At 45.0% G+C, this 26,322-nt stretch overlaps 2 protein-coding genes across 4 annotated transcripts in view; one reads left to right on the forward strand and one right to left on the reverse strand.

Annotated features, from left to right (window-relative positions):
* Positions 1-241: 241 nt before the first annotated feature.
* RPS16 (ribosomal protein S16) lies at positions 242-11,436 on the reverse strand. The gene is made up of 6 exons (XM_068276887.1): positions 11,382-11,436; positions 11,234-11,285; positions 5,515-5,616; positions 4,608-4,704; positions 4,455-4,502; positions 242-426 (listed from the first exon to the last, which is right to left on the reverse strand). Exons 2-6 carry the CDS (start codon positions 11,279-11,281, stop codon positions 281-283), a joined length of 441 nt encoding a protein of 146 aa, XP_068132988.1. The 5' UTR covers positions 11,282-11,285; positions 11,382-11,436; the 3' UTR covers positions 242-280.
* A 58-nt stretch (positions 11,437-11,494) lies between these two features.
* Positions 11,495-26,322, forward strand: part of MON2 (MON2 homolog, regulator of endosome-to-Golgi trafficking) — a 157,051-nt gene continuing 142,223 nt past the window's right edge. For 2 of the 3 annotated variants that reach the window (XM_068276879.1, XM_068276880.1), the window contains exon 1: positions 23,923-24,237. In XM_068276879.1, the coding sequence (XP_068132980.1) occupies positions 24,124-24,237 (114 nt within the window). In that variant the 5' untranslated portion in view covers positions 23,923-24,123. Of the gene's footprint in view, positions 11,549-23,922; positions 24,238-26,322 lie in introns of those variants that run through there. The other variant, XM_068276881.1, reaches the window with a different exon arrangement.

A 26,322-nucleotide genomic window follows, 5' to 3' on the forward strand; every position in this document is an offset into this window, starting at 1 on the left:
CAACACAAATTCAGTAGCAGAATGACTATGTCAATTAGCCTATGATAATCGCATCAGAATCCCGATTGCTGCACATTGGCATGGCAGGGGAATTTAGATGCCATTTCACAACAGCATGGCTAGTCTTACATACTTTCAATTCTTTCTTTCAAAGCAAGCCCAACTACCAGAACACAAAACAGTAACACAGATGTGGGCAATTAACCATGTGTAAAACTATTAAAAAGTGAAGACAAAAACATGGGCTTTTCTCAAGTTTATTGAAGGAAAATGAAAAGTTTTAACGGTAGGACTTCTGGTAGCGAGCACGAGCACCAGGTCCACCAAACTTCTTAGACTCGCAACGACGAGGATCTGCAACTAGGAGAGTCCTGTCATATTGAATCAAAATGTCTTTAATTTCCTTCTTGGAGGCTTCATCAACATCTGAAATAAAGAAAACTAAGTTAATAGGAGCATCAATTTTCTTCATTACTATTAAAGCAGCAGGGACTACTATACTAATACCAGGAAAATAAATAATCAGAAATGGAAGATAACTACTTGTGTATTTTATACAGTAAACTAGTCTACCTAAGCCCGTTTAAAAAAAAAAAAGGCTCTAGGTAGTGATAACCCCACCACCGCCAGCCAGTGAGGGCAGCCCGTCCCCACGCGCAACCCCGACGCCCTGCTCCCTGGCCACACCTCCCGTCCCAATGGCAGTCTGTACTGCGCACATGCGCAGTACAAAAAAAAAAAGAGCTTTGGACGGACAGACAGGGAAAGATGATGCAGGGACAGTTAGGTTTTATTGTATAGAATGAAAACTATTCTTGGCAGTTTCCATCTTCATTCCCTCTGACTGAAGCCAATCCTGATGCCATTTCCTCCTTTACGTTTTTTATCTCCTAGAAACTGCATTGTCCTAGCTAGCTTGCTTTGTAAACACATAAGCACACCATAGATCGTATTTCAGCAGCTCACTGAACTGCCCTCAACCAATCACTGAGGAGCAGGAATGTGGGAGGGGTGATGACAATCGTCCTTCTCGTTGGCGATTGCAAAAATAAAGCCAGGTTGACTTGAGATCAGATTTATTACAGCAGAAACATTTATGAATAGATTGAAGTGCTTGCACTGCAGGGTAAGGTTTCAGGCTGAATAGTTAACAAAACAGCAGACAATCCCTTTTTACAAATGTTCTTGCTTTCACACTATGGAATGATAGCTTAACTATTAGATAAGAATATCTAACGGTATAAATTTCCCAATACATAATCACTTCTATTGTAATACAGCCAGAAAAAAAAAGGTTTTCACCAAGTTCATTTACTACAGCAATACAATGAAACCAAGAGCCTTTTCACCTCTTATGGAGGGATCAGTTGACAAAATAATAAGAAAAACAAATTGTAAAACGTAGAAAACATGTACGTATACTTATAAAGTGAAAATATGCTCCAGAATAAAATGCACTATAAATTAAAAATTTTCCTATGTCTGTCACTTAGGGCTAAAACACACTAGTAGCCTTTTCTAAGTGCTAGTGATTTAAAAAGCTCTTGCTAATACAATGCTATGGGAGATTTTTTTTTTTTTTTTTTTTAAATCACATTGCTCAAGTGGGATCACACCCATAGCATTACATTAGCAAGACTTTCTCACATCACACGCGCTTAGAAATGGCTTCGTAATGAACTGCCAGTTGGTTAGGGGCCTAACAGTAGGTTGTAAAAATCTGAGGTTTTAAAGTGCACCTTAAGCAGCCCATACACTCAGCCGATTTTCTGGCTTGCAAATCGGTTGGCCAATCGACCGATCGACGGCCGATTTCGATCGATTTCCATCGAACTTGCAGGGTGGAAAATTTAGGTCGATCTGATGAGATTGCTTATCAGTTTGCATTGGCCTTAATGGAAATCTGATGGCAAAAAAATGCCATCAGATCGAATTTCAATAGATTTCAAACTGAAATCTATTGGAATTCTATCCTGGTAAAAAATGTTCTAAAAACGCATCAGATAGATAAGAAATGCATCTGATGATCTATCTGCTGCCAATCTGACGAGTGTATGGGCACCTTTAATGGTACAATTTTTTCACCAAATGCAATTGTTATGATCGAATTTTATAGAAAATTCACCATTTGATAAGGAGCAATTTGTTGGTCAATTGATGAATAGGATACAATTGTTCCGAAAGTTGGATTTTATGATTGCATTTGAAGAAAGAAATAGATAATTGCCTTCTGTTCAAATCGCATCTAAAGATCGCATTTAGTGAAAAATTGTATTGTTAATGGGCACCTTTAGACTAGTGAAAAGGCAATTGCTCAGTCCAACTGGGAAATAGTGTGCAAATGAGTGGGGAGGGAGGGTGTAACGCATCTTGGTCTAGATCCTTTTCAAGCACTGCTTTTGTAATGAGTAAAGGGAAATACTAAGAATCCCCCCATAGGAAGATGGAATAGTGCACAACCTTTCAGATAATTACTGCCACTATTACGGACACTAACTAGCCTTAGGCTGGTTCACATTAGCGTTTTTTGCAGAGCCGGCCATCAGGGAAAGAAAAAAAAAAAAGTCCATTTTTACAGCCAGTCTGCTGTAAACTGTCAGTTTTCTATTTGTTACTATGTAGCTGCAAAACCTTCCATTCTCCTTCCGGTGAGAAAACCGGTATGGAAAATCAGCATTTTTTTAGTCCATTCAGAGGAACGGACCAAAAACTGTACGGCCGGTTCCGTTGGCAAACGCAGATGTGATTAGTGGCTGCATCATTAATACAGCCATGACGAGTGGTGTACTAGAACACAGCCATGGCAGAGAGGTGTACAAGAATTCAATTTTCCCCATATACCAAAGTCAATAGCTTAGATTTTCCAAGCTTCTTTTGGCCTGGAACTCACAACAAAACGCTATCACAATCGCTAGCATTTTTAATGAGCGTTTTGTAAGTGATTTCATGAGCGTTTTCTAGCGATTTTGGTAGAGATTTTTAAAAATGTAAGCGTTTTTACAACAATTGTATAGCGATTAGTGTTTTTAATTCTGATTGGTCCTTTCAATTAATTTTAATTTTTTCTTACAGTGTGCAGTAATTTAAAAACCGCTAGCAAAATCGCTCTGTGTAGGTTTTGACAAGTGATTATGTCAGCGTTTATATACTTTACATTACAGAAACGCTAATGCTAAAAATGCTGCATGTCCGGCGTTTGCGATTTTAGTAAACTCTCCACTGGAATTTGGCCCATCCACTACCGTTAGATGAGTGCTTAGGGAAATCGCTAGTGTTTTGAATCTCTCTCTAAATGTATAAAGAAAAATAAATAAATTATCGCTCTAGTGGGATTCCAGCCATTTGAGTATTTAGTGTCCTGAAAAATATGAAAACATTTCTACCACTACAGTCTAAAAATAAAATGTGGACCTATGGTGGTGATTAGTGTCCATTTGTCTTTATAGGTCAGCTAAGCCTATCGACTAGAGTTCTGCAAACTCAAATCGGTTTACATTCTCCTGACTTGTCTTCCATGGGCACAGGTACCATGGCACGTGCTTCTGGGTCCTCAAAGCCATCATAAACCCTACAATCACTTCATCTCATCACCTGTCAAAGTTGGGAGTGCACACCATACAAGCTAACATGTAGCGGGACCAATCTTACTACATCTCATCTAAGAGGGACCGGAAAGCACTGAGGGAAAATAGTGGAAAAGGGCCTTTAGGCCTCACTCACAGTGGAACGTTGCGGAGCTGCGTTATTCACTCATAACGCAGCTGCAATGCTAATCCTATGGGATGTTTACAGTGATGCTAATGTCGCACATTGTAACATGTAGAGTTATGGTAACCCACTGCTTGCAGTGAGTTACCTCTAAATGCACACGTTAGCAGGTACATGAAAGCACACTTCATTGCCTGTACGCTTTACTGTACCTACTGTATGCAACAATAATGCAGCGTTAATGTGCACTACCCCTTTTTTTGCATTGCGATGCTGCATTGTGACTTTTACAAACGCAACGTCCCACTGTGAATGAGGCCTAAATCTTTTTTGCTTCTTGTCCTTGATAGGTGAAGAAGCAGCATTCTCACATTTATTCCCCTTGTGGATGACAAAATAAAAAACTGCATCAAAATCTGTGTGCATACCGTGACATCAATTTCTGTGAACTTAAGTGGAGAAGTGACAAACATTCTCAGACCAAAAGTACACCTATACCAAAGTTTAATAAGTTGATAACTATAGCTTTGCTGCTAGTAAAATGAAGCTCCTGACCCAATTAAGAAACACATGCTACCTGGGACCAAGGAAAATTTTAGTCGAGATCAATTGTGACAGAAATCAATTTTATACATCTTATTAATTTGAACACATCAATTGCACTCAATTCAAGCCATAAAAATTAAGAGTTTTTCTTCAATATAGTTCTCTTGATATATAAAATCGATAAACACAAAACCACTTACATTTCTGGTAATAAGCCACCAATGACTTGGAGATCGCCTGACGGATTGCTGTAAGAAAAAGGGCATATGTTACAGTATGGCAAGGACATGCACGCATCCAAGCAGACTTCCAAAAACTAATTCTGTTCAGTGAAGAACTTAAAATCTCCTTACCGTAAACTTGAGCAACATGTCCACCACCCTTCACACGGACTCTGATGTCAACACCGGCAAATCGCTCCTTGCCCAACAGGAGAACTGGCTCCAGGAGCTATACAGGTGAATAAGGCACATTAGAAGCTGCATGTTTTCTTACACAGCAAAACACATGAACGGCATCTGTCAAATATCTGAGCTCTAGGTTTTGAGGAAATAAACTACTGCTTTGTTCATTTTAACTGAATAATTCAGTGGTCAGATAAAACCTATCTGCAGCTGATGGAACTCGAGCACTATAATAGTATCATGTATTGTCCCTTAACACGTGATGTTGGTTAAAAAAGCAGCAGTGACAGGGTATTCTCCAATGCTGGTCATGATTGGCGAATAGGAATTGTGTAGGATGTCTGCTGAGCACAAGCTTATACGTGCCACTTCTAAAAGCATCAGCTATTGGGTAAAACGCTGTTATGCGACTATCTCACTCTCTCTCTAATCTAGGTGCAGCACCACAGAAGATGCTAGTGAAATAGAAATCATTAATGTAACTTTGAACAGAAGCAATTATCTCAGTGTTACAGTCTTCACTTTATATTGAGATTCTGAGAAAAAAATTCCACTCAGTAGAAACAATTAAAAAGAATCAGTGTTCTCCCCAGGCTCTTTTAGCCAGGTGCTCCACCCGGCTAATTTTGGTGAGCACCCAGCTGTCATCGGCTCACCTCCTCTTATGCTGTAGGCAGAGTTGTACAGGCCCTGCATTCTCCCATTGCGCCCACCCGACTATTTTTTCATGCCATCCGGCTGGAAAAAAAATTCTAGGGAGAACACTGAGAATCTAAAATTATTTTCTCTTTTTCAAACTACAATCACACCAAGTGCTTTGCATTATTCTAGCAGACAACTAAAGCATGAAGTATACCTTGTACTGCAGAGTTGCAGGCTCAATCATCTCCAGGGGTCTTCCATTAACTTTAATGAGCCCATTTCCTCTTTTGCAGTGGGCAACAGCAGTTGCTGTTTTCTGAAAGAAAAAATGGCAATAAAGCAAATTAATTGCATACAAGAAATTCTGTGATGGATATATTTTTAGAGTCTTCAAGGAAGACTTATTACCAAATGTAAACAACTCAATTATGCATGCAAGAGACCACTGCCTGTGCTGGATGCTTGCAGCTATCTGCAAACGGCCAGCAATTACAAAGGAGTGGCTAAGGAGCTGTTAAAATGAACCCGAGGCGAGTGTGATATGGAGGCTGCCATATTTGTTTCCTTTTAAACCATACCAGTTGCCTGGCAGCCCTGCTGGTCTATTTGGCTGCAGTAGTGTCAGAATAACACCAGAAAAAAAAGCATGCAGCTGATCTTGTCAGATCTGACAATATTGTCAGAAACACCTGATCTGCATATGCTTGTTCAGGGTCTATGGCAGAAAGTAAAGGATTAGCAGGACTGCCAGGCAACAGGTATTGCTAAAAAAGAACCAGGGCTGTGGAGTCGGTCCAAAAATCCACCGACTCCGACTCCTCAGTTTAGGATTCCACCGACTCCGACTCCTCTAATTTGCATATTACAATTTTGTTGATTAAAAGTATGTAACATGAAATTCGTCTCTTAACTGCCAACGCTTAGGAATTTTACAAGACAACTGAAGTGAGAAGGATATGTAGACTACTATATTTATTCCCTTTAGACTAAAACTAGTCCTTGGTAAGAGTACTTGTAAAAGGTACAAACCGGAACAAAGAACATCTATCAGGCCCTAGGCAATGTAAGTGTGGGTACATGTAAGAATGATGTGCAGGTACTCTGCAGGGGAATGAGGAGATTGTAAACAGACAACACCTCTATGTTCAATGTGCACAGCATTCTCAGTGGATTCCCTGTAGCTCTGTGGGGAGTGCATATGTAGAGTATAGTACTACTGTGTAACAAAGTAAACCTGAGACAGATGAAATTAAAGTTTTATACATACCTGGGGCTTCCTCCAGCTGCCTTCAGGATAATCAGTCCCTCGTTGTCCTCCTCCACCACCTGGATCTTCTGCTATGAGTCCAGGTACTTGAGCCAGTCAGGCGTAGTGCGCATGCACACACTCCGCCGCCAGGAGCATACTACACCTGTGCAGCACTATTGCGCAGGTGCAGAATGCTCCTGGCTGTGGGAGCGGCATGCGGCCGGACAGCGCTGACTGGCTGAATTACCAGGACTCATAGCAGAAGATCCGGGTGGTGGAGGACAGCGAGGCACTGATTAGCCTGAAGGGGGCTGGAGGAAGCCCCAGGTATGTATAAAACTTTACTTTTCATCCGTCTCAGTTACCCTTTAATTTGTAGTCACCAAACCAAATTTTAATAACACATCAAATTATTTGATTTCATCAGCAAAGGGAGTGCATACATTTGCATAAATCAGCATCAATGCAGAATTATTTCCATCTCGTTGACCATCTCTATTAGTGACACAGCTACACATCAGGCTTTATTCTTACAGCATAGATGTTATTTAGTATATATAAGAGATTCCTGTGTACACATCATATATACAGTCACAATCAGATATGTATATCTGACCTTAAAAATACGGGGACTGCTTTATTGAAGCAGCACAACTAACTAATTTTGATTGGTTTGTTTTATTTTTGTGGACTAAGCATAGCTATTACTGTATATATACATTATTTTTAATGACTATTATCTGAGAAATAGAACATTTTATCATATTTTCTCTTTTAATTACAGTTACAAATTCATTAGGAGTCGGAGTCGGTGCATTTTTTCCCGACTCCGACTCCAGGCACCCAAAATTGCCCGACTCCGACTCCACAGCCCTGAAAAAAACACACAAACAAAAATAATAATAATATGGCAGCCTCCATAGCACCCTCACCTTGTGTTCACTTTAAGGGTTCAGACACACTATAAGCACTTTCTAAGCATTTGCTATCGATTAGCACTTTAAAAAAAACCGCATCCATTTAAATTCATTAAAAGCGCAGTAGAAAACGCTGCAAACTAGTACACGTAAAAACGATTTTACCACGATTTTAATGAAAGTGAATGGGAGTGATTTTTAACAAGTGCTAATCAATCGTAAGCATTCAGAAAAGCGCCTAGTGTGTCTGAGCAGTAAGGGTTCTGCTGTCAGCAGTTTGTGTGAAAGAGCACTGAGGGCAAGGACCCACTAGGACAGTGGAACTCTATTAGGGTGATTCCACTACCGCACTTGAGATTTATATGCATTTTTAGTGGCTGGATAGTGTACTGGTTAAGGGCTCTGCGTCTTGACGCAGTAGACCTGGATTTCAATCTCGGCTCTTCCAGTTCAGTAAGCCTGCACCTTTACAGTAAGGACACAAGACTCCCTTACACTGCCGAGCGGACCTAGTGGCTGCAGCTCTGGCACTGACTCCGCAAGGAGAAAAGCACAATATAAATGCTTAGTGTCTTGTCTTTATATGTAAACCACAGATGCACTGCCTGTAGCATTTTCAAAGTGTTCGTGAATAAAGGCATGCAGGTGGGGCAGGGGGTGTTATGGTGGGGAGAAATCTCTGCAGAGATGATGTCGACTGCTGAACAAGAGGCCACATCAGCAGACCCCTGCAGGGACCTGGACTCAATGCTTCAGGTGACAGTTTGGGGCCGAGTTCTGTACAGACACGATGTTGGCTTATAAGCTTACAAGGCACTAGCGGACCCGCGGCGAAGGGGGTATTGGGCACAGCGACGGGGAGGGGGATCAGACCCCCCCCCCCCCCCCCCCCCCGTCTCCCTCACCTGTAGACTGAATCCCTGTATAGTCTATGGCGGCACTGGCTGCACCCAAATCTAGTAGCGCTGAAAAGCGCTACTTCTTGCTTGAAGGTTGAGGCACTTAGAGAGATATGAAGATTCTGTTGCTTAGAAGAAGAGCTGACAGTTGGAGGGTTAAAGGAGAAAAATAGCATCAGCCGGGACTCTCACAAAATGAAGCAGGGTCTCTTGCTGACAGATCAAAGACTGCTGTACACAATTCCTCAGAGGAGAATCATCTAGCGTGTGCACAAGGCTTTATTTCCACTAGGGTCAATTCAGAGCAATTCCCTGCATGACGGCTAGTTGACACTCGGTGCTTGGAGCGCCACTAGCCCACGATCGGCTCCGCAATTCAGATTTTAACTGAAATTTTGCGCTTGTGATTACTGTACAATAGAATGAGCATCACAGAGCAATCACCCCCAAAACGCTGCATACATCGAGTTTGCGATTACTCAAAATTGCAAACGCTGCAGTGTGAATGTATCCATAGGGATACGTTGTAGCAGCGCTTAGCTGATCACTGGCGATCAGCAAAGAGCTGAAGAATCGCTCTAGTGTGAACCAGCCCTGAGAATTCAGAATCACAGCCTTTTGAAATCAATAGGCTGCTGCTTATGATTTGAATACAGCTTAAAAAAAAACAAAAAAAAAACAAACCACTTAAGGACCGGGCTGTGTTTTAGAGATCTGTGCTGCGTGGGCTCTGCAGCCCGCAGCACAGATCGTGAATACAGCAGGGCGATCAGACTCCCCCCCCCCCTTTTTTTCCCCACTAGGGGGATGACCAGCTGGGGGGGGGGGTCTGATCGCCGCCGCTCTGTGTGGCCGAGCGGGGGGGGGGGGGCTCCTCAAAGCCCTCCTCCGCAGCGTTTTCCGCCCCCTCCCTACCCCTTCCGCCCTCTCGCTCTGGCTGTGAAGTGCGCAGGACAGATATCCGTCCTGCGCATTGTATGATAGGCTTGAGCCTATCAAACGACGCTCTGGCCGGGGATCGCCGATCTGCCCTACGGCGCTGCTGCGCAGCAGCGCCGTATGATGTAAACAGCGGGGATTTCTTCCCCGCGTTTACATTTTGCCGGCGAGCCGCGATCGGTGGCTCTCCGGCTGTTCACGGAGACACCCTCCGTAAACTGACATGGAAAACCCACTTAAGACCCGCTGACGCCTATGGGCGTTAGCTGGTCGTTAAGTGGTTAACACAACAAAGTACAGCTAATGCCTGATATTTAACATTAAAAATAGGAAATGCTTACATAGCTACTTAGACATTTGTACACTGTAATTTTAGAACACTTGGTTTTTGATAATGTTCCTTTTAGTAGTTGTGAAATATTTAGGTAGGAGTCACACTAGCCAGATTCTGCAATGTGGAAACATATTCAAACTTACATGTGTCACAGAGAAAGAGCAAGAGTGCTGACACTGCAGCCTAAATGGTTCCCATGGAGGGGGAGGGTTTGAAACGCAGTTTTCCGGTAGTCTGGCAACAATTAAAGCGTGCTCAGGTCGCGGGGTGATCTATATGTCAAGGAGAGAAAAAGCACTGGCACTGCTTCAGTTGCTCTATTCAAAATAGGTGATCACAAAGTGCTGCGTGCATGCGTACATTAACAACATGTGGAACACATACCGGAGTTTGCTGCAAAAAAGTGTGTTGGGTGCAGGGGCTGAGGAGCCTTACGGCCGCTTCGCGCTAGCACTTTGTGATTACCTATTTTGAATAAAGCAACTGAAGCAGTGCCGATGCTTTTTCTCTCCTTGACATTAACATATTAAAAACTGTCAGCACATTAAAAAACAATGGGCTTGTTGATATCTAATATAAGTTTTCACGTGTAGTTAAAGGGAACCTAAGATTACAAATATGGGGGTATTTATACTTACCTGGGGCTTCCTCCAGTACCATAAAGTGCAGGTGCTCCTTTGTTGGCAGCACTCTTCTACACATGTGTGGCTTGGACACACCTGCAACCCTGTTGCGCCTTCGCAGGTGGGAGCATTCTGCGCATGCACAAAATGCTGACTACGAAAACGTACAGAAGCACACAACTAGCTGCATTACCTGGGGGGGAATACAAACAACAGAGTGGCCAGAGAGGAAGCCCACGCACCTCATGGGGCTGGTGGAAGCCCCAGGTTAGTGTAATTACCACCATAATTTTTACACATTGGGAATGAGTCTGAGAAAATGCATACACCACATTTTCAATCAAACAGTTGTGAACTTAATCAGTAGTTTTCAAATCTTATTACCTAGAATTGTGGGCACTAGTCTACTTTAGGGTACCCAGCTGGAAACACACAGGGAAATTCAGCTAACATGATTGGGTGGATAGTCCCCTCTTGAACTGCTAGGCTTCCAATAGGTTGTAGTAAACTATGCCTGCACTAATTAGCCAATCACAACTTTGGATACTGTGATTGGAGAATTGTTCCCTATGAGGTTTACTGCTGGGTCCCCTAAACTAAACTCGCACGGAATCTTGCATCACCTGCATCAGGGCAATGTGAAACACATGGCTCCTATTTAGGCCTGTTCATACAGTACCTAGCGGTGCAATAACTAGTCTGTTGGGTCAAAGACCTAACAGGAGGCATTTTGGAAGCACTCAGTAGTAGTAGTTCTCAGCGGTACAGGGAGACTGGCATCACACACATATCTACCACTGACCCACAGCTGGGCCAGGAGAGGAAAGAAGCACTCAGGTGGCAGACGGAGGAAGTGATCAGATCAGCAGCAGCCGTGTGATGGAGGAGACGCAGCGTGCAGAGTGAGATCACTGCGGACACCGGCTCCCAGCACAACACGCTGCGGCCAGACACGCGGGAGCAAGCACTCACCTTCCGCCCGAAAACCTGCACGGACTGCAGGGGTCCCTTGGCTGGCATTATTCTGCAGGGAGAGAGGAGATAGGGCGGGGTATTAGTGTCGGGAGAAACATACGGGGAATATTGACTAGATTTGGGCCCAAGAGCCCCGCAACCTCACCTCTCCAGGGTGGCGGATGGCGAGCAAAAGGAAGTAAAGGTTCTACCCGTCAGTTCATCAGGGGCTGGCGTGCCTGCGCGTACTCAGACGTATTACGTGTCGAAGCGTTGAGACTACTGGCATGCGGCTTTGATAGCCATTTTGGGTGAGGGAACAGCACCGTTTAGGTATGCATTTGTGCCTATTTATTTAATTTCAATTCATACCTATACCTACTGTTACTAAAGTTTCCATCTAGCGTTACTGGTGTCAGATGGTGGCAATAAGAATGCAAAATAGAGTAATTGTATCTGAACATGTTTTGTGTTCTAATCAAGGGATGATGAATGAGATGTATTTTTCTTGCAAATTGCAGTGTTACCTATTTCCCAGCAAGCTCATGGTGAACCAGAACTCAATGCAAAAAGCACAAAGCTTTGTAATGAGCTAGGCCAAATTGAAGGGAAACTTCAGGCTTAAAAAAACAGAAAAACCTTTAACTTAGGTGGGGCTTCTTCTAGCTCCCTGGACTCATACTGTGCCCACAAGGTCGGCCAGCAGCGGCAGCCCCTGCAAACCTAGGCAGTCGCCGTCAGTCTCTGCAGCTACTGCGCATGCACGCCCCCTGAGTTGTGCGCACGCTGATCGCATACCTCCTAACTTTTGGAGCCAGGAAAAAGGGACACTAAGACATGCCCCTACCACACATTTAACCACGCCCCCATTTTTCAAAACCACGCCCCTCCCTTATATAGAGTGACCAGACTTTTTTGGGTCCACTTTTGCGCCGCAGCGAAAAGTGGGAAAGACTGAGGAGCGTGCAGCGACGAAGACTGGCTGTGAAAAATGGGCGTGGCCATGACATTGTATGGGCGGAGCTAACGTAATGATGTAACAGCGAGGCATAAGAAAGCAATGTTTACGCCATGATGTGGACAAACAAGACTTTGCATCATGGGTGTGCAGAAACTGTGTGATGCTAATAGTATACCGTAACCACAAAGCAGCAAACATAGCCATCTATGACCATTAAATAATAAATGCAGTAACAGTTACCCCGGACACCAGAAAATAAACGCAATGGGCAACAAGTCAGCACAAAATAAACGCAATGCGGGCAACATGTCAGTATAAAATAAATGCAATGCGGGCAACATGTCAGTACAAAATAAACGCAATGCAGGCAAACATGTCAGTACAAAATAAACGCAATGCGGGCAAACACGTCAGTACAAAATAAACGCAATGTGGGCAACATGTCAGTACAAAATAAACGCAATGCGGGCAAACATTTCACCAGAAAATAAACGCAATGCGGGGAAAAATTTCACCAGAAAATAAACGCAATGCGGGCAAACATTTCACCAGAAAATAAATGCAATGCGGGCAAACATTTCACCAGAAAATAAACGCAATGCGGGCAAACATTTCACCAGAAAATAAAAACGCAATGCGGGCAAACATTTCACCAGAAAATAAACGCAATGCGGGCAAACATTTCACCAGAAAATAAACGCAATGCGGGCAAACATGTCAGTACAAAATAAACGCAATGCGGGCAAACATGTCAGTACAAAATAAACGCAATGCGGGCAACGATGTCAGTACAAAATAAACGCAATGCGGGCAACATGTCAGTACAAACTAAACGCAATGCGGGTAAACATTTCACTAGAAAAGAAACACAATGCGGGCAAACATTTCACCAGAAAAGAAACGCAATGCGGGCAAACATTTCACAGAAAAGAAACTCAATGCGGGCAAACATTTCACCAGAAAAGAAATGCAATGCGGGCAAACATTTCACCTGGAAAAGAAAGCATTTACTCACCTGGCAGAAGTCTCCGGCCTCTGGCGCGCTGCTCCCGGGACCACCTTCCTCCTGCTCGTCTCCCGCGCTGACAGGGCTACGGCAAGATGGCGCCTGCAGCCCTGTACTGGAGACACAAATAGTCTCCAGTACAGGGCTTCGGCAGCCATCTTGCCGTAGCCCTGCTCGCCTGCCGGTGTCGGAACAGACACCGGAAGACTAAGGAGGCTGGAGCGGGGCTGCAGGCAATGAACTGGCATGGCGTCTATAGACGCCGCTGCCAGTTCATGAGGATAGAGTGGCCAGAGTCCCGAGGCCGGGACGACCTGCTGCTGAAAGCGGGACGTTTCCCGGGACCTCATGCTGCCTGGGACAGGGGACCCCGAATCCAGGACGCGTCCCGGGCAATCCGGGACGTCTGGTCACTCTACCTTATACAGTTTCCCCCTCCATCCTATGCAGAGATTGGCGCATGGAGCGATGTTAGGCAAGCTATTTAAAGAATAATCACAGCACACATATGTGATAAAGGATATAAATTAGAGTAAACAGCTCTACATGAAGTAAATGAAAAAAACAGAGGCGCCAATAGAATAAAAATAGTGCCAATTTAAAAACCATAAAATTGCGGGTGGCAATGGTGGACTTGCCAACCCTACAAGCAACAAAGGACCACTTTGTATGGTAAAACAAATTTAATCAATTTAGTACTCCAAATGAAAAAAACAGTTTGCAACGCGTTTCACGGGACACAAGCCCGCTTCCTCAGGCAAAAACAATTACAAGCAGGAGCAACCAAGCAGTGATCTGTACTGGCGTGGCACCTCTGTGCGTGTGCAGCATTTCACCGGAAAAAAAACACCTAAACAGGGCTCCTCTAAACACCCCCTCCCCTTTCCCATTAGTTCCCCCAATAGCCCTGGTGCTGCAACTGTTAAAGAAAAAAAAACATTTACCGCATGTGTAAAATTGTATGCACAGTTTTCCCCCATGTGTAAAAAGTGTGGTAAAAGTGCACAAACGATGCGGAAAAATGTCCGCAAAAGTCAGTAATTTCCACACAAAATCGAAATTCACAAAGAAAAAGGGTGCATTGTTTCTGACTTAACTACTGATTTTATATCACCTACAAGTACTTGGTGATATATTTTGCTTTCCATTGACTTAAAGGGTAACTTCAGCCTAAACAAACATACTGTCATCAAGTTACATTAGTTATGTTAATTAGAATAGATAGGTAATATAATCTCTTACCCACCCTGTTTTAAAAGAACAGGCAAATGTTTGTGATTCATGGGGGCTGCCATCTTTGTCATGGGGGCAGCCATCTTTTTGGTTGAAAGGAGGTGACAAGGAGCAGGAGACACAGTTCCAACTATCCTGTGTCCTGATTACCCCTCCCAGCTGCATGTGCTAGGCTTAAAACGTCAAATTCAAAATGTAAGAAAAAAAAATTGCACCAAAACAGCAGAACGAGAACAACAAAATCAGAAATCCCATCATGCTTTGCACAGCATAAGGGAAAAACTGCCCGGGCAGTTTTTTTCTGTGTAGCTAAAAATGAGGCTTGTAAAAGATAAACAAAGTTCTGATGCTGTGAAACTGTTAAAGAAACACCAGGCCTTTTCAGTGCTGCCGAGTCGATTTTTAGTCCGGAGGTTCACTTTAAATGGAGTCTGGAGCCTTGAGCACTGTGTTTGCTGGACTTTAATAATAGTTTTTTACAATTTTTATGCAATTTTTTCCCGCATGTTTACCACCATGTTTTCCCCATTTTGTTCCCACATGCAGAATACATGCAGAAAATGTTTAGTGAATGTGGAAAAAATGCTGAAATTATCACTGCCAAAAATATAGAAGTAAAAAATCCCTAACTGCATGCAGTGTTCTCCCCAGGCTCTTTTTTCCGGGTGCTTCACCCGGCTAGTTTTGATGGGCAACTGGCTGCCATTGGCTCAACTCCTCCTATACTATAAGCAGGGTTGCGCACAGAAGCACCGGCCCTGCATTTCTAATATTGCCCCACCCGGCTACTTTTTCATGCCACCCGGCTAGTCTTCCATGCCACCAGGCTGGAAAAAAATTCTGGGGAGAACACTGTGCATGTGTGATTGTGAATAGAGCCCAGTGTGACAGAACAGCCCTGATCCCAGCCAATTGTGTCCGGATCCCTGCCAGGTGACAGCAATCTGAAGTATGTACACAGCTTTACTGTATGGAGCTGGAGTGCCATGTAGATAGAATAAGGCTGAGCTCTGGAGATTGGAGACATAATGTACAGTCTTCTGAGGGCTTTTAAAAAAATCTGAAGCTGGAGTTAACTGCAGCCACCTAATAGCAAACTCTTTTGAAAAACCCTGTCACTGGACTGTGTTCTGCCGCTAATTGTTTTAATAAGAGTTGTGGCCTATTCACATGGAAGGCTGAAGGCAGTGAATTCGCCACCTGTGAGCTGCTCCTGTACATCAGTTTGCTAGCATTTGGTACCGGCAGTGAAGAAGTGCCCCTCCCCCCATAGAGTCATGCTCAGACACAAAGGGCTCTATTCATAAAAGGTTACCGCAAGTTTTCCGCTCAAAACAGCGGATTTTCCTGTCCATTTAGCAAAGTGTGCATTCATAAAAGCTGTTCCCGCATGAAAATCTACAATCCCCCAGCAGAGCGAGAAATTTCCGCCCTCTCCAGTGTTTTTCTAGATTTATCTAGAAAAAAGTAACAAAATGGCCATTCATGAAGTTTAGAGGAAGCGGTATGTGGACGGGAAATACCGCTTCCTCTGATTTTGCGGATTACATACAAGTGAATGGGACAGACCTCCCAGAGAGAGCAGTGCACGGAGGGACTCTGCCGGCTGAAGTGTTTCCGCATGCCTTCCGACAGCTTACCGCCAGCTTTCAGCGGGAGATCTCCGCTCTTGCATCGCAGCTGGCAAGATTTTTTTGAATGACCACCCAGAAGTGTAAAATACCGCTGCGGTATTTTCCCTCCAGGAGTTTTCTCGCCACAACTTTTTTATGAATAGAGCCCAAAATGTTGTGTTTTTTCCCCTCTGGATAACAGCATGAGTGTCAAGCGATGAAACACATGGGGCCATGTCCTATTGCTGACGGGTACTTAATTTAGGCGATGGGGGCATCACCTAATCCTAATTGAGTTATGATCCCCCCAGGCGGAAAAGAACTCGCTTGGGCGATGTATTTGCCGAGCGAGTTCTTTACACGGAATCCAGTTACCATTTGCATGCCTCCAGGAAGTGATGCTTCCTGGCAGACATGAGCGTTAGCCTAGACCTGCAAAGAGCAGGTCTAAACCAGCTAACGCATGTCATCGCTGCAGCATCTGGGGGTCTCCTTTAATAAGGAGACCCCCAGAGCTCCCCGTTGGGTCGCCGCACACCTTAGAAAACCCCCACGTAGCTGCGCCGGGCACCCCTGTTAACATACATACCGCCGCTGATCACCCGACGCCTCTCACCGCAAAATCCGTTGCGTAATTACAGTGTATCTAACACTGTAATTACTGTCCGCATAGGAGCCCTGCCCGCATAGGAGCCATTTTATTGGTTCAGACAGCGGACCAATGGGTAGCCCCGGCTGCAGATTCAAAGATGCTTTGCCCGGGCTTCTATGCGCACAGTAATTACAGTGTTAGATACACTGTAATTACGCAACAGAATTTGCGTCGGGAAGCGTTGGGTGATTAGCGGCAGTATGTATATGCAGTATGTATATTTACAGGGGTGCCAGGCACAGCTACGTGGGAGGTTGCAGAGACTAGTGGCGGCCGGCGGGAGCTTTGGGGGTCTACTTATTAAAGGAGACCCCCAGATGCTGCGGGCGGAAGATGGCGACGATGTTCATGAGTGATCATGTATGGGGAGTGAGGCCGTGGTGCTGAAGGACAGCACCACAGCATAAACCTCACTCCCCATCGCCCGGTAATAGGGAGCATCGCTCAGGCTTTCGCCTAAGTAATGCTCCCAAACGGTCGGCCATCGCGCGAAGGATATGGGCAATAGGATTTGACGGTAATCCTCACGCGGCGGCAAGGTGATAAGTAGCTCGCATCTGCAAGCTACTTATCACCTTGAATAGGATATGGCCCATGGTGTTAAAAAACGCTGCCATTCTGCTACTTTTAATTTTCCCTGAATGGTGAACTGCCCAACAAGAGTGCAATTCAGCCTCCTGTGTGAAAGAGACCTAAGATAAAATCTCTTTTTGACATAGTTCACTTTATTATGTGTGAAAAAGTGTTGGGAATATTTAAACTTAAAGGGACATTTTAGTAATAGCGATATGATGGATAATGTAATGATATATGGAGACTGACATATTTATTTCCCTGTAAAGAATGCTACCTGGCAGTCTTGGCAATTCTTTTGGCTGCAGTAGTGTTTCTCATGGGCGCACCTGAAACAACATTTTGCTAATATGGACATAATTTAATAACGGCTACGTATGTATGGCTTGCTTATATTGTAGAACTTTATAGATGTTTGATAAGATCTGCAGTGGAATACCAGTTATTAGTTATCCAGAATCCAACCAAGTGTTACTCTCAAGTTATTCTATGGCTATGGGGCATGCTTCTTTCCCTCCATCTCAGCTAGGCAGAGCAGCACGCAGCGAAACATACCACAGCACTGGGTGCCATCCTCTCATCGCCTTAAGGTGGCCACTAACAATCCAATTTCTAGCGAAAAATCATTTGAGCTATCAGAAATTCTGATCGGAAGTGACATTGTTCACTACACCATCAGCGAAACCAATCTTTGCTTCCTATCTATCACAACTAACAAGAAAATACAAATTTTAGTTCAATGAAAATCCAATCGGATGACTGTTTTTATAATCGTTCGTAACTGATTGTGCCCATCAACAGAGATTATTTACAACCCATCTGATCAGAATTTCTAAACACTCAAACTAATTTTCGCTAGAAATTAGAGTGTTAGAGGCCACCTTTACAGCTGTCGGCTCTGCTGCTGCATCCTCTGTATGGCTCCTGATGCATGTCACGTGACATGCATCAAGGGTCGTACAGAAAATATAGCTGCACAGCGGGCGGCTGTAAGGAGATGTGTGGACAGCCCCAGGAGCTGTGATGTGTCTGTTCTGCTGCACCCTGCTCTATATAGCTGGGGAAGGGGTTACTTGCTGATAAGGGTGGTGGGGAAAAGTGCCACACTTGCTGATTAGTTGGGAAATGATAACTGGGCACACTTTAGACACTTTGGTGTGGGAGAGGAGGGGGAGTTTGGCTGCACATCAATTGATCGCGTAAGCACCCAGAAATGACACTTATCCGGTAACAATCTCCCCCTTTGCTGGATAACAGAGTAACCAAGCAGCTCAGGGTGTTTGCTGGATAAGTGAGAGTTTATTGTACTTATCAATCATCTTGATATAGATATGCTCACAACAGCAACATTTGTAAAGTGGTTTTCTTCCATTTCAACCATTTGTGGCAGAATGAATTTTGTCACAGAGGAAGGAGCTGTTTGTAAATGTCAGAATAAACGATTGCACTTCGGCTTTGCACTTTGCAAAAATGAAAATTGCATCATTAAATTTTGCCGATTTTTGTTGTTGATTGTGGTTTCCGTTCAAGAGAATTAGAATCATATCCTAATCATCACCAAATGCTGCATGCAGCTCATTTGCGAATGCTGCATGCAGCTCAATTTGTATTCAAACACCTCCAGGGATAGTGATATAAGTGTGGGATTCTGGTATAAAAGGTAGGAGCAGCGTGTGGCAAATAAAACACTAATTCCAAAGGCTTTGAAGTGGCGTGGTATGACTGGATTATTCGTACCTTTTGATCTTAGTAGAGATTGTCAATGAGAGCTGTAAAACAAATTTTAGGCAGGATGGAAATGTGCCAAAAAGGTGCATTTCCTTACCATTGTGAATAGACCAATAACAAAATGCATACAATTTGCATGCAAGTCAGAATTATTAGTATCTTATTAACCATTTCTGGAGTAAACGTTGCTAGAGTTGTGCTGTAGCTGCAACAAATGTTTCAGATAGTAAGCACAGAAAAGCCAGTTGCATGTAGTCCGGTGTCATTGAGAGAATCTGAAGACATAACAACAAAAGTTGTTAAGACGATACCTTTAAAGGAAACCTGTAACAGAAAAAAATGCCCCTGGGGGTTACTTACCTTGGGAGGGGGAAGTCTCTGAATCCTATCGAGGCTTCCCCCCATCCTCCTCCGTCCCACGGTGATCTTACTGGGTCCCTCCGAATGGCGGCCATGTAAATATTTACTTTCCCTGACTCCAGGGCAAGCCCAGTAGCGGCTCTTGGCTTGGGATCAAGTGGAAATAGCCGATCCCAGCCGGGTCCACTCTACTGCCCAGGCGACGAGCCAGGGAAGGTAAATATTGCAGGCACTGCTGCGCCTGCGCCACAGCCTGACAAATTGTCGGCGGTGGCTTCTGATGGGCCAAACGAGACCACCGTGGGAAAGAGGAGGACAGGAGAAGCCTTGATAGGATCCAGAGGCTTCCCCCTCCTGAGGTAAGTACCCCCCAGGGGCCCATTTTTTTTTATTACGGAGCCTCTTTAATGATTGTTAACTTTACAAGATTTCTTTGCAAGCTTTCAAATCGTTAAAGAGACTCTGAAGCCGCTAAACGGGGGTCCCTTCACCCCCAAACCCCCCACTGCGACACTTGGTCGCAGGCTTGGTCGCTCCTGGAGGCAGGGCTAACGGCTGCAGCCCTGCCTCCATTCGCGTCTATCAGCCGCACATCGCCGCCTCTCCCCCGCCCCTCTCAGTGAAGGAAGACTGAGAGGGGCGGGGGAGAGGCGGAGATACGCGCTGACAGACGCGCGTGGGACAGGGCTGCGGCGGTTAGCCCTGCCCCAACCAGGAAGCGCTCCCCCGCATTACGGAGCCCCTGCTATATATGAGGTCTGAAGCGAGATTTATTCTCGCTTCAGATTCTCTTTAAGCTCCTTTCTCAGGCATGATACAGAACTGGATCATCCTGATCCAATTCTGTATCATGAAGCAGATCTGGGCACCATCCGTCATTCAGCTTATTTATTGTAAAAACGCTTGTGCAGTGTACAGTGTACAAAGTCAAATAGTTGTCACCTGGTATTCCATGGCATATGTGGAGTGGGTTGGAGGTGGGTGCTCAGGGCTGTAGAAGGGTCGGCGACGGCCGTTTCGCGTCCACCAGGAAGCTTGGTCACACTGCGTTACACAAGAAAGGCAGCCGAAGCGGGACCGGCATATGACGGGGAAAAGCCCCGCCCCTTCCGGTCGCGCGACGGCGCCCATCCTCGGAGGTGATTGGTCGGCTGGCAGAGAGGGCCTGGCTCACAGTGCGCATGCGGGAACCAGTGACGCGCAGCAGATGCGACCTACAGGTTGCATGACGGACCAAAAATAAAAATTTTCACTTCAAGTCTGCCGGTTGCGGCGTATCCCTATACGACACGCCACCCTGTTCTGCGCATATGCGGAAGTGTTACCACCTCCAGATATGTCCAAACGGTACATACCTCCTGGTCCCTTAATTCATGCACACCCATGAACCAAGCGCCATCTTGCGGCCGATACAATTAGTGCACAATGTATAGTGTAACCACAGTTCCACATAGTGACTAAAATCAATACAAGCCGGAGCGGAGTGAGTGAAGGATGGAGACCAAACAGTTATAAATGTCCCGGAAGGCCTATTATCCCAATAAGCCTAAACATCACTATATAAATTACTGGCCACATTTTATCGAGGATGCGGGAAATATTGCGCGATAACGCCTTCACATCCAGGACAAAAGGGAAGGGGTGAATGGAAAGGGAGGAAAAGGGTCTCAATATCCCTTAAGTGATTTCAATCTACGATTCCATATTTAATACAATCCACAAAAGCCACCCATATTGACAATGGGGGAGGGGGGGGGGGGGGAAAGGGGGGGGGGAAGAGGGGGGGGAGGGGGGGGGAAAGGGGGGGGAGGGGAAAGAGGGAGGGAAAGGGGGGGAAAAAAAGGGGATGATTTTTCTTAAGAGTCAGGGTTCTTCTAAAGGGGCATCTCAGGGGTCTAACATGCATGAGAGTTCTATCTTATCATTTAAACCTAGGGGGCCCATTGCATTAGTTTGCAAAATCAGCCACGTCTCTCTCCTCAGTAGCATTTTCTCTCTATCACCTCCACGTCTCTGTGGTTCAACTCTTTCCAAAACAGCAAACCTTAGGCCTCTACCGTTTCCCCCATGTGCCTCATGCATATGTGTCACCAATCTTGTCCCACTTTTTCCAGATTTCACCGAGCTTAAATGTTCTCCTATTCTGACCTTTAACGGGCGAGTTGTTTGGCCTATATAATATCGGCCACACGGGCAGAACATAACATAAACAACATAGTCAGTGATACAAGAAAAGAAAGCCTTGGCCTTGAATATCTCCTTCCCCACCTGTGTGCTCCTCTGGAGCAGCATGTGGGGACAATGGACACAATGCCCACACCTGAAGTTCCCTTTTGGAATATTTCTATTCAACCAATTTGTTTTCCTGGGGGAAATGAACTCGCTTCGGGTGAGCATGTTCCTCAGGGTGGGTGCCCGCCTGAAAGCTACTCGCGACAAGCCTCCCACTTTTCTCGACAGGTCCGCGTCTTTCATGATAACATCCCAGTGTCTAAAAACCGTCCTTCTAACCTTGTCCGCCAGGGGAGTATAGTCAAATGTAAAAGTCATCCTTTTTGTGTCTGAGTCCTTTCTTATTTTGGGATTTAACAGATCAAGTCTGTCTTGCTCTTTGGCCCGCTGTCTAGCTGTTTCTAATTGGACAGAGTCGTAGCCTCTGTTAATGAACCTTACTGTCATCTCGTCTGCCTGTCGGTCGAAATCTGACTCTTTCTTATTGTTCCTTCTTAATCTTAAATATTGTCCATATGGGATTGCCCTAAGTACATGTTTCGGGTGGAAACTATTGGCATGTAAAATTGCGTTTGTGGCTGTCGGTTTTCTATAGCCCTTGCTATGGATCCCGTCGTCCTGAACAACCAGTCTTAGATCTAAAAACGTGACCTCTGTATGGCTTAACTCTGCAGTAAATTCCATATTGATTTCATTGATATTCAAATATCTCATAAATGAGTCAAACTCATGGTCAGTACCCAACCACACCACCAGGACGTCGTCCACATACCTCGACCATTGTCTGACATATCTCCTGAATGGATTCCTCTCGGAGAACACGGCAGACTCCTCCCACGCCCCGAGGAAGAGGTTAGCAAAGGAGCATGCCACAGGGGTCCCCATGGCGGTGCCAGCGGTCTGTTGGAACCAGCGCCCATCAAATAGGAACGCATTGTGTTTCAACACAAACTCCAAACATTTGCATAGAAAATCGACATAGTCATCGTCCTTCTCGGTACGTTTCAAAAATTGTCTGACCGCTAGCACCCCCATGTCCTGAGGGATACGACTGTACAGGCTGACCACATCGATGGTGGCCAGCCTGTCTCCTGGGACCCATGTGGCACGCTCCAACATCTGCAACACCTCCACCGTGTCCCTCAAATAAGAGGGCACTCCTCTCAATAGGGGGCGCAGGAGATGGTCGAGGTATCTGGACTTTCTGCTTTCTTCTTGCCATATATGTGAGGCACACGTCAGTGGCTGAGTATCAAATAGTGCAAGGTATCGTTACAAGCAGGAGTTTTTGGGATATAACTTTTCTCAACCCACAGATCCTTCCTGATCACAGCAGGAGTGCCACACTCACTTTTTCTTTTGACAACACCAATTCTGTATCATGCCTGAAGAAACGTAACGTTTCAAAAGCTTGCAAAGGAATCTTGTACAGTTGGTCTTTAAGGCTAAGTTTCCATTTGTGCAAAAACAGGCCGATTCTTTGGCCACGAATTCTGATGGAATTTGGCAGCCTATAGAAGTCAATGCAGAGTATCCGAATTTGTGGCCGAGGAAAAATCTGAGGCCCTGTAGCATAATATCGCATAACTTGTCCGAATCCCATATCCGTGCATAGCGCGGCTAGAGGGATTCGGCTGCGAGACACGAGCAGCTGTGCCGACATCGCAACTCGCAAGACGTAGCCGCGCACAAGTGGAAACAGGGCCTGAAAGGACACTTAACTGAAAAAAAATATAGCCCAGTTATTTCCCTGGAGCTTCTTCCAGCCCCCTAAGGACCTCCTGCTCCCTCACCATGATTCCGCGCTCCACCATTCCTCTGTTGCCCCCCTCCATAAGTCCCCCAGCCATTGCGCATGCACGGTACTAGCTGCTGTGCTGGCACATGTACAGAATAGCCAGAATTGTTCTGCACATGCGTAGCAGCATTTTTTGCTTTCTTTGCGCATAAGGCGATTGGAGGTGGACACTGTGGGAACCGAGCAGCGCAGGATGATGGCAAGGGACCAGGAAGACTTCAGGAGGTTTGAAGAGCCCCAGATAAGTAACTGGCTGATGTTTTTTTTTTAATTTCCTTTATATATTACTTAAATAACTTTTGTTGTTATGTCTTTGAAAATAGTAAAGTTCTGCTTGTCCTCACTTCCAGTCTCACTAGCCATACACTGCTAACAGACAGCACAGTGGGATACTGGTGAGGATGTGGCAGAGGAAGGCCGCTCCCCAGTGACACTGATGATGGCTGCTGGAGCTGTGTGTGTCATACAACCCAGCACTCTACCACTGGCACTGACGTGCTGTCCCCTCTACGCATGCCCAGGCCGTCTCGCCGTCTGTGTTTACGGAAGCGGCTGTTACGTGTCAGTGGCAGTGCGGAGAGCGGGGGATTGTGGGAGTTCGGCTTATGGCCGAGCGGTAGGGCTGACAGCTCTCTGCCGAGCCGGGGGTCATGTTCTAGGCAGCGGAGGGCTGGCTGCGGTGGAAGCAGCGGGTGTCTTATCTCTCCGAACTGCTTTCTAGGAGTGGAGGCGAGAGATCCTAAGCTGGCGACATGTCTTCCTCCACCAGCAGCCCGGAGGCCATCAAGAAGCTCTTGGAGAACATGCAGAGCGACCTCCGGGGCCTCTCTATGGAGTGCAAGAAGAAGTTCCCTCCGGTAAAAGAGGTAATGGCTGGTCACCCAGTAGTCACGTGATGGGGGGGGGGGGGTTGTCACTACTGTCACTTACCTATGTGTTCTCCCTGCGTGCTGCAGGAGCTGTCCACAGGAGATAACTCATCTAGGTGTGCTGTGCTGATCTTCTCTGTCCCTTTAATCACAGTGTTCTGCTTAGCCAGAGATCCTGGCCTGCGTTCTGCATGTCACTAGCCATTCTTACCATTCAAGTTTCCTTGTTCATTATCTTCCAATACAAATACCCTCAACCAATATCTAGCTGGAGTATGTTTCCTATTTGTTTCCATTGCTGTACTTCTCTAATTCTGGCCATACACTAGTCGGTGTGTACTGTCGACATGCAGCAGATTTGATCACTGTGATTAAATCTGCTGGAAATTGGTAATGCAAATGTTGCCTAATTGATATACAGCAGAAATGGGTCAATTGAGCAGGATGGAAATGGGGGGGCAGGTGGGGAGCGCATCACTAGCAACCCATTCTGTGACGACTGATGCAGAATAGAAGCAGTACTCTCACCTATCCCTCTGATTCATGTCCTCTTGGGTCCAGTGGTATAACTTAATTCGGTAGGTCTCATCCACCCTGTGTCCCTCTTGCCTTGAGTGTCCTGTAACACAAGCCCAAGTTATTATTATTATTATTGATTTTTAAAGTGCCAACATATTCCATGATGCTGTACAAAGTAAGTAAGAAACATGGGGTACTTAATTATACAGACAGTGGTATCCACCAATATACAAAGTACAGTATTGGTACAAAATACAGAATCAATACAAAATACAGAATTGGTAATTACAGTAACAAAAGTAACATGATAAATAAAATGTATAACAGATCCCAAGACTCAAAAGGGGTGAGTGAGCCCTTCTCTTGCAAGCTTACAATCTAAAGGAGTAGGGATGAAACAAGGTGAGGTAGTGTACAATAAACATACCTAGAGGCAGTGTGTTTTTAGGAAATCTAGTAGCAGATGACCTTGGCCTTAGGTCAAAGGGGGATTGGCCTAAGGTAGAGTGTATGCTTGTCGGGAAAAGTAATTCTTTTTTTTTTTTTTTTTTTACACAATGCATTTAAAGATATCAAAGGTTGGAGAGTGACGGATGTGTTGTGGAAGGGCATTCCAGAGGAGGGGTGAAGCATGTGTGAATCTTTGTATATGTGAATGCGAGGAGGTAATTCTAGAGGAGTACAAAAGAAGGTCATGTGCAGATCTGAGGTTGCGATTGGCTTTGTATCTGGAAACTAAAGAGCAGATGTACAGGGGAGAGATGCTGTGGAGAGCTTTATAGAAACGCAAAATGCTGGAGATTTTTTCTGGCGTTTTGCAGGAGTGATTTTTTTTCTGCAATTTCACGTGGAAAAATCACTGAACACTGCGGCGATTTTGCCGCGATCGTGTTCAGTGCTTCTATAGCATTTAAACGCGATCGCCGGGAAATCACCTGAAAATGGTGCAGGCGACGCGTTTGCATTTCACGTTTTTGGGCGATTTGCAGCAATTAGCGCAAATCGCCCAAGTAAGAACAGGCCCATAGTGTTTCATTACGCTAGCGCTTTTAAAAAGCGCTAGCGTTTGAGCGTTTTGGCGAAATCGCAAAACGCTGTAGTGTGAATAGGGCCTAAGAGTTTGAACTGGATCCTCTAGTTAATTGGCAGCCAATGACGAGTTTGACAGAGAGGAGGAGCAGAGGAAGAGCGAGAAGAAAGATGAATTAGATGAGCTTCCGAGTTCAGTACAGATTGGAGTGGTGCTAGTCTGTTATCTGATAGTCCACAAAGTAGTATGTTAGAATAGTCCAGAAGAGATATTATGAGAGCATGTGTTAACATTTTCGCTGTGTCCTGAGTGAGAAAAGGTCGGATGCAAGATATGTTTTTGAGTGGGAGATGACAGCAGCTGGTTATGGAGTGAATGTGAGGAATAAAAGAGAGAGGGGTCAGATATTACCCCTAAGCACTGTGCTTTGGGAGCCAAAGTTATGGGGGTGTTATTAACATTTATTGTGATATTGGGCAGAGATGGTGGAAAAATGATTAGTTCTATTTTACTCATTTTAAGTTTTAATAATC

This window comes from Hyperolius riggenbachi, chromosome 3 (genome assembly GCF_040937935.1).
Source record: "Hyperolius riggenbachi isolate aHypRig1 chromosome 3, aHypRig1.pri, whole genome shotgun sequence".
NCBI classification, from domain to species: Eukaryota; Metazoa; Chordata; class Amphibia; order Anura; family Hyperoliidae; genus Hyperolius; species Hyperolius riggenbachi.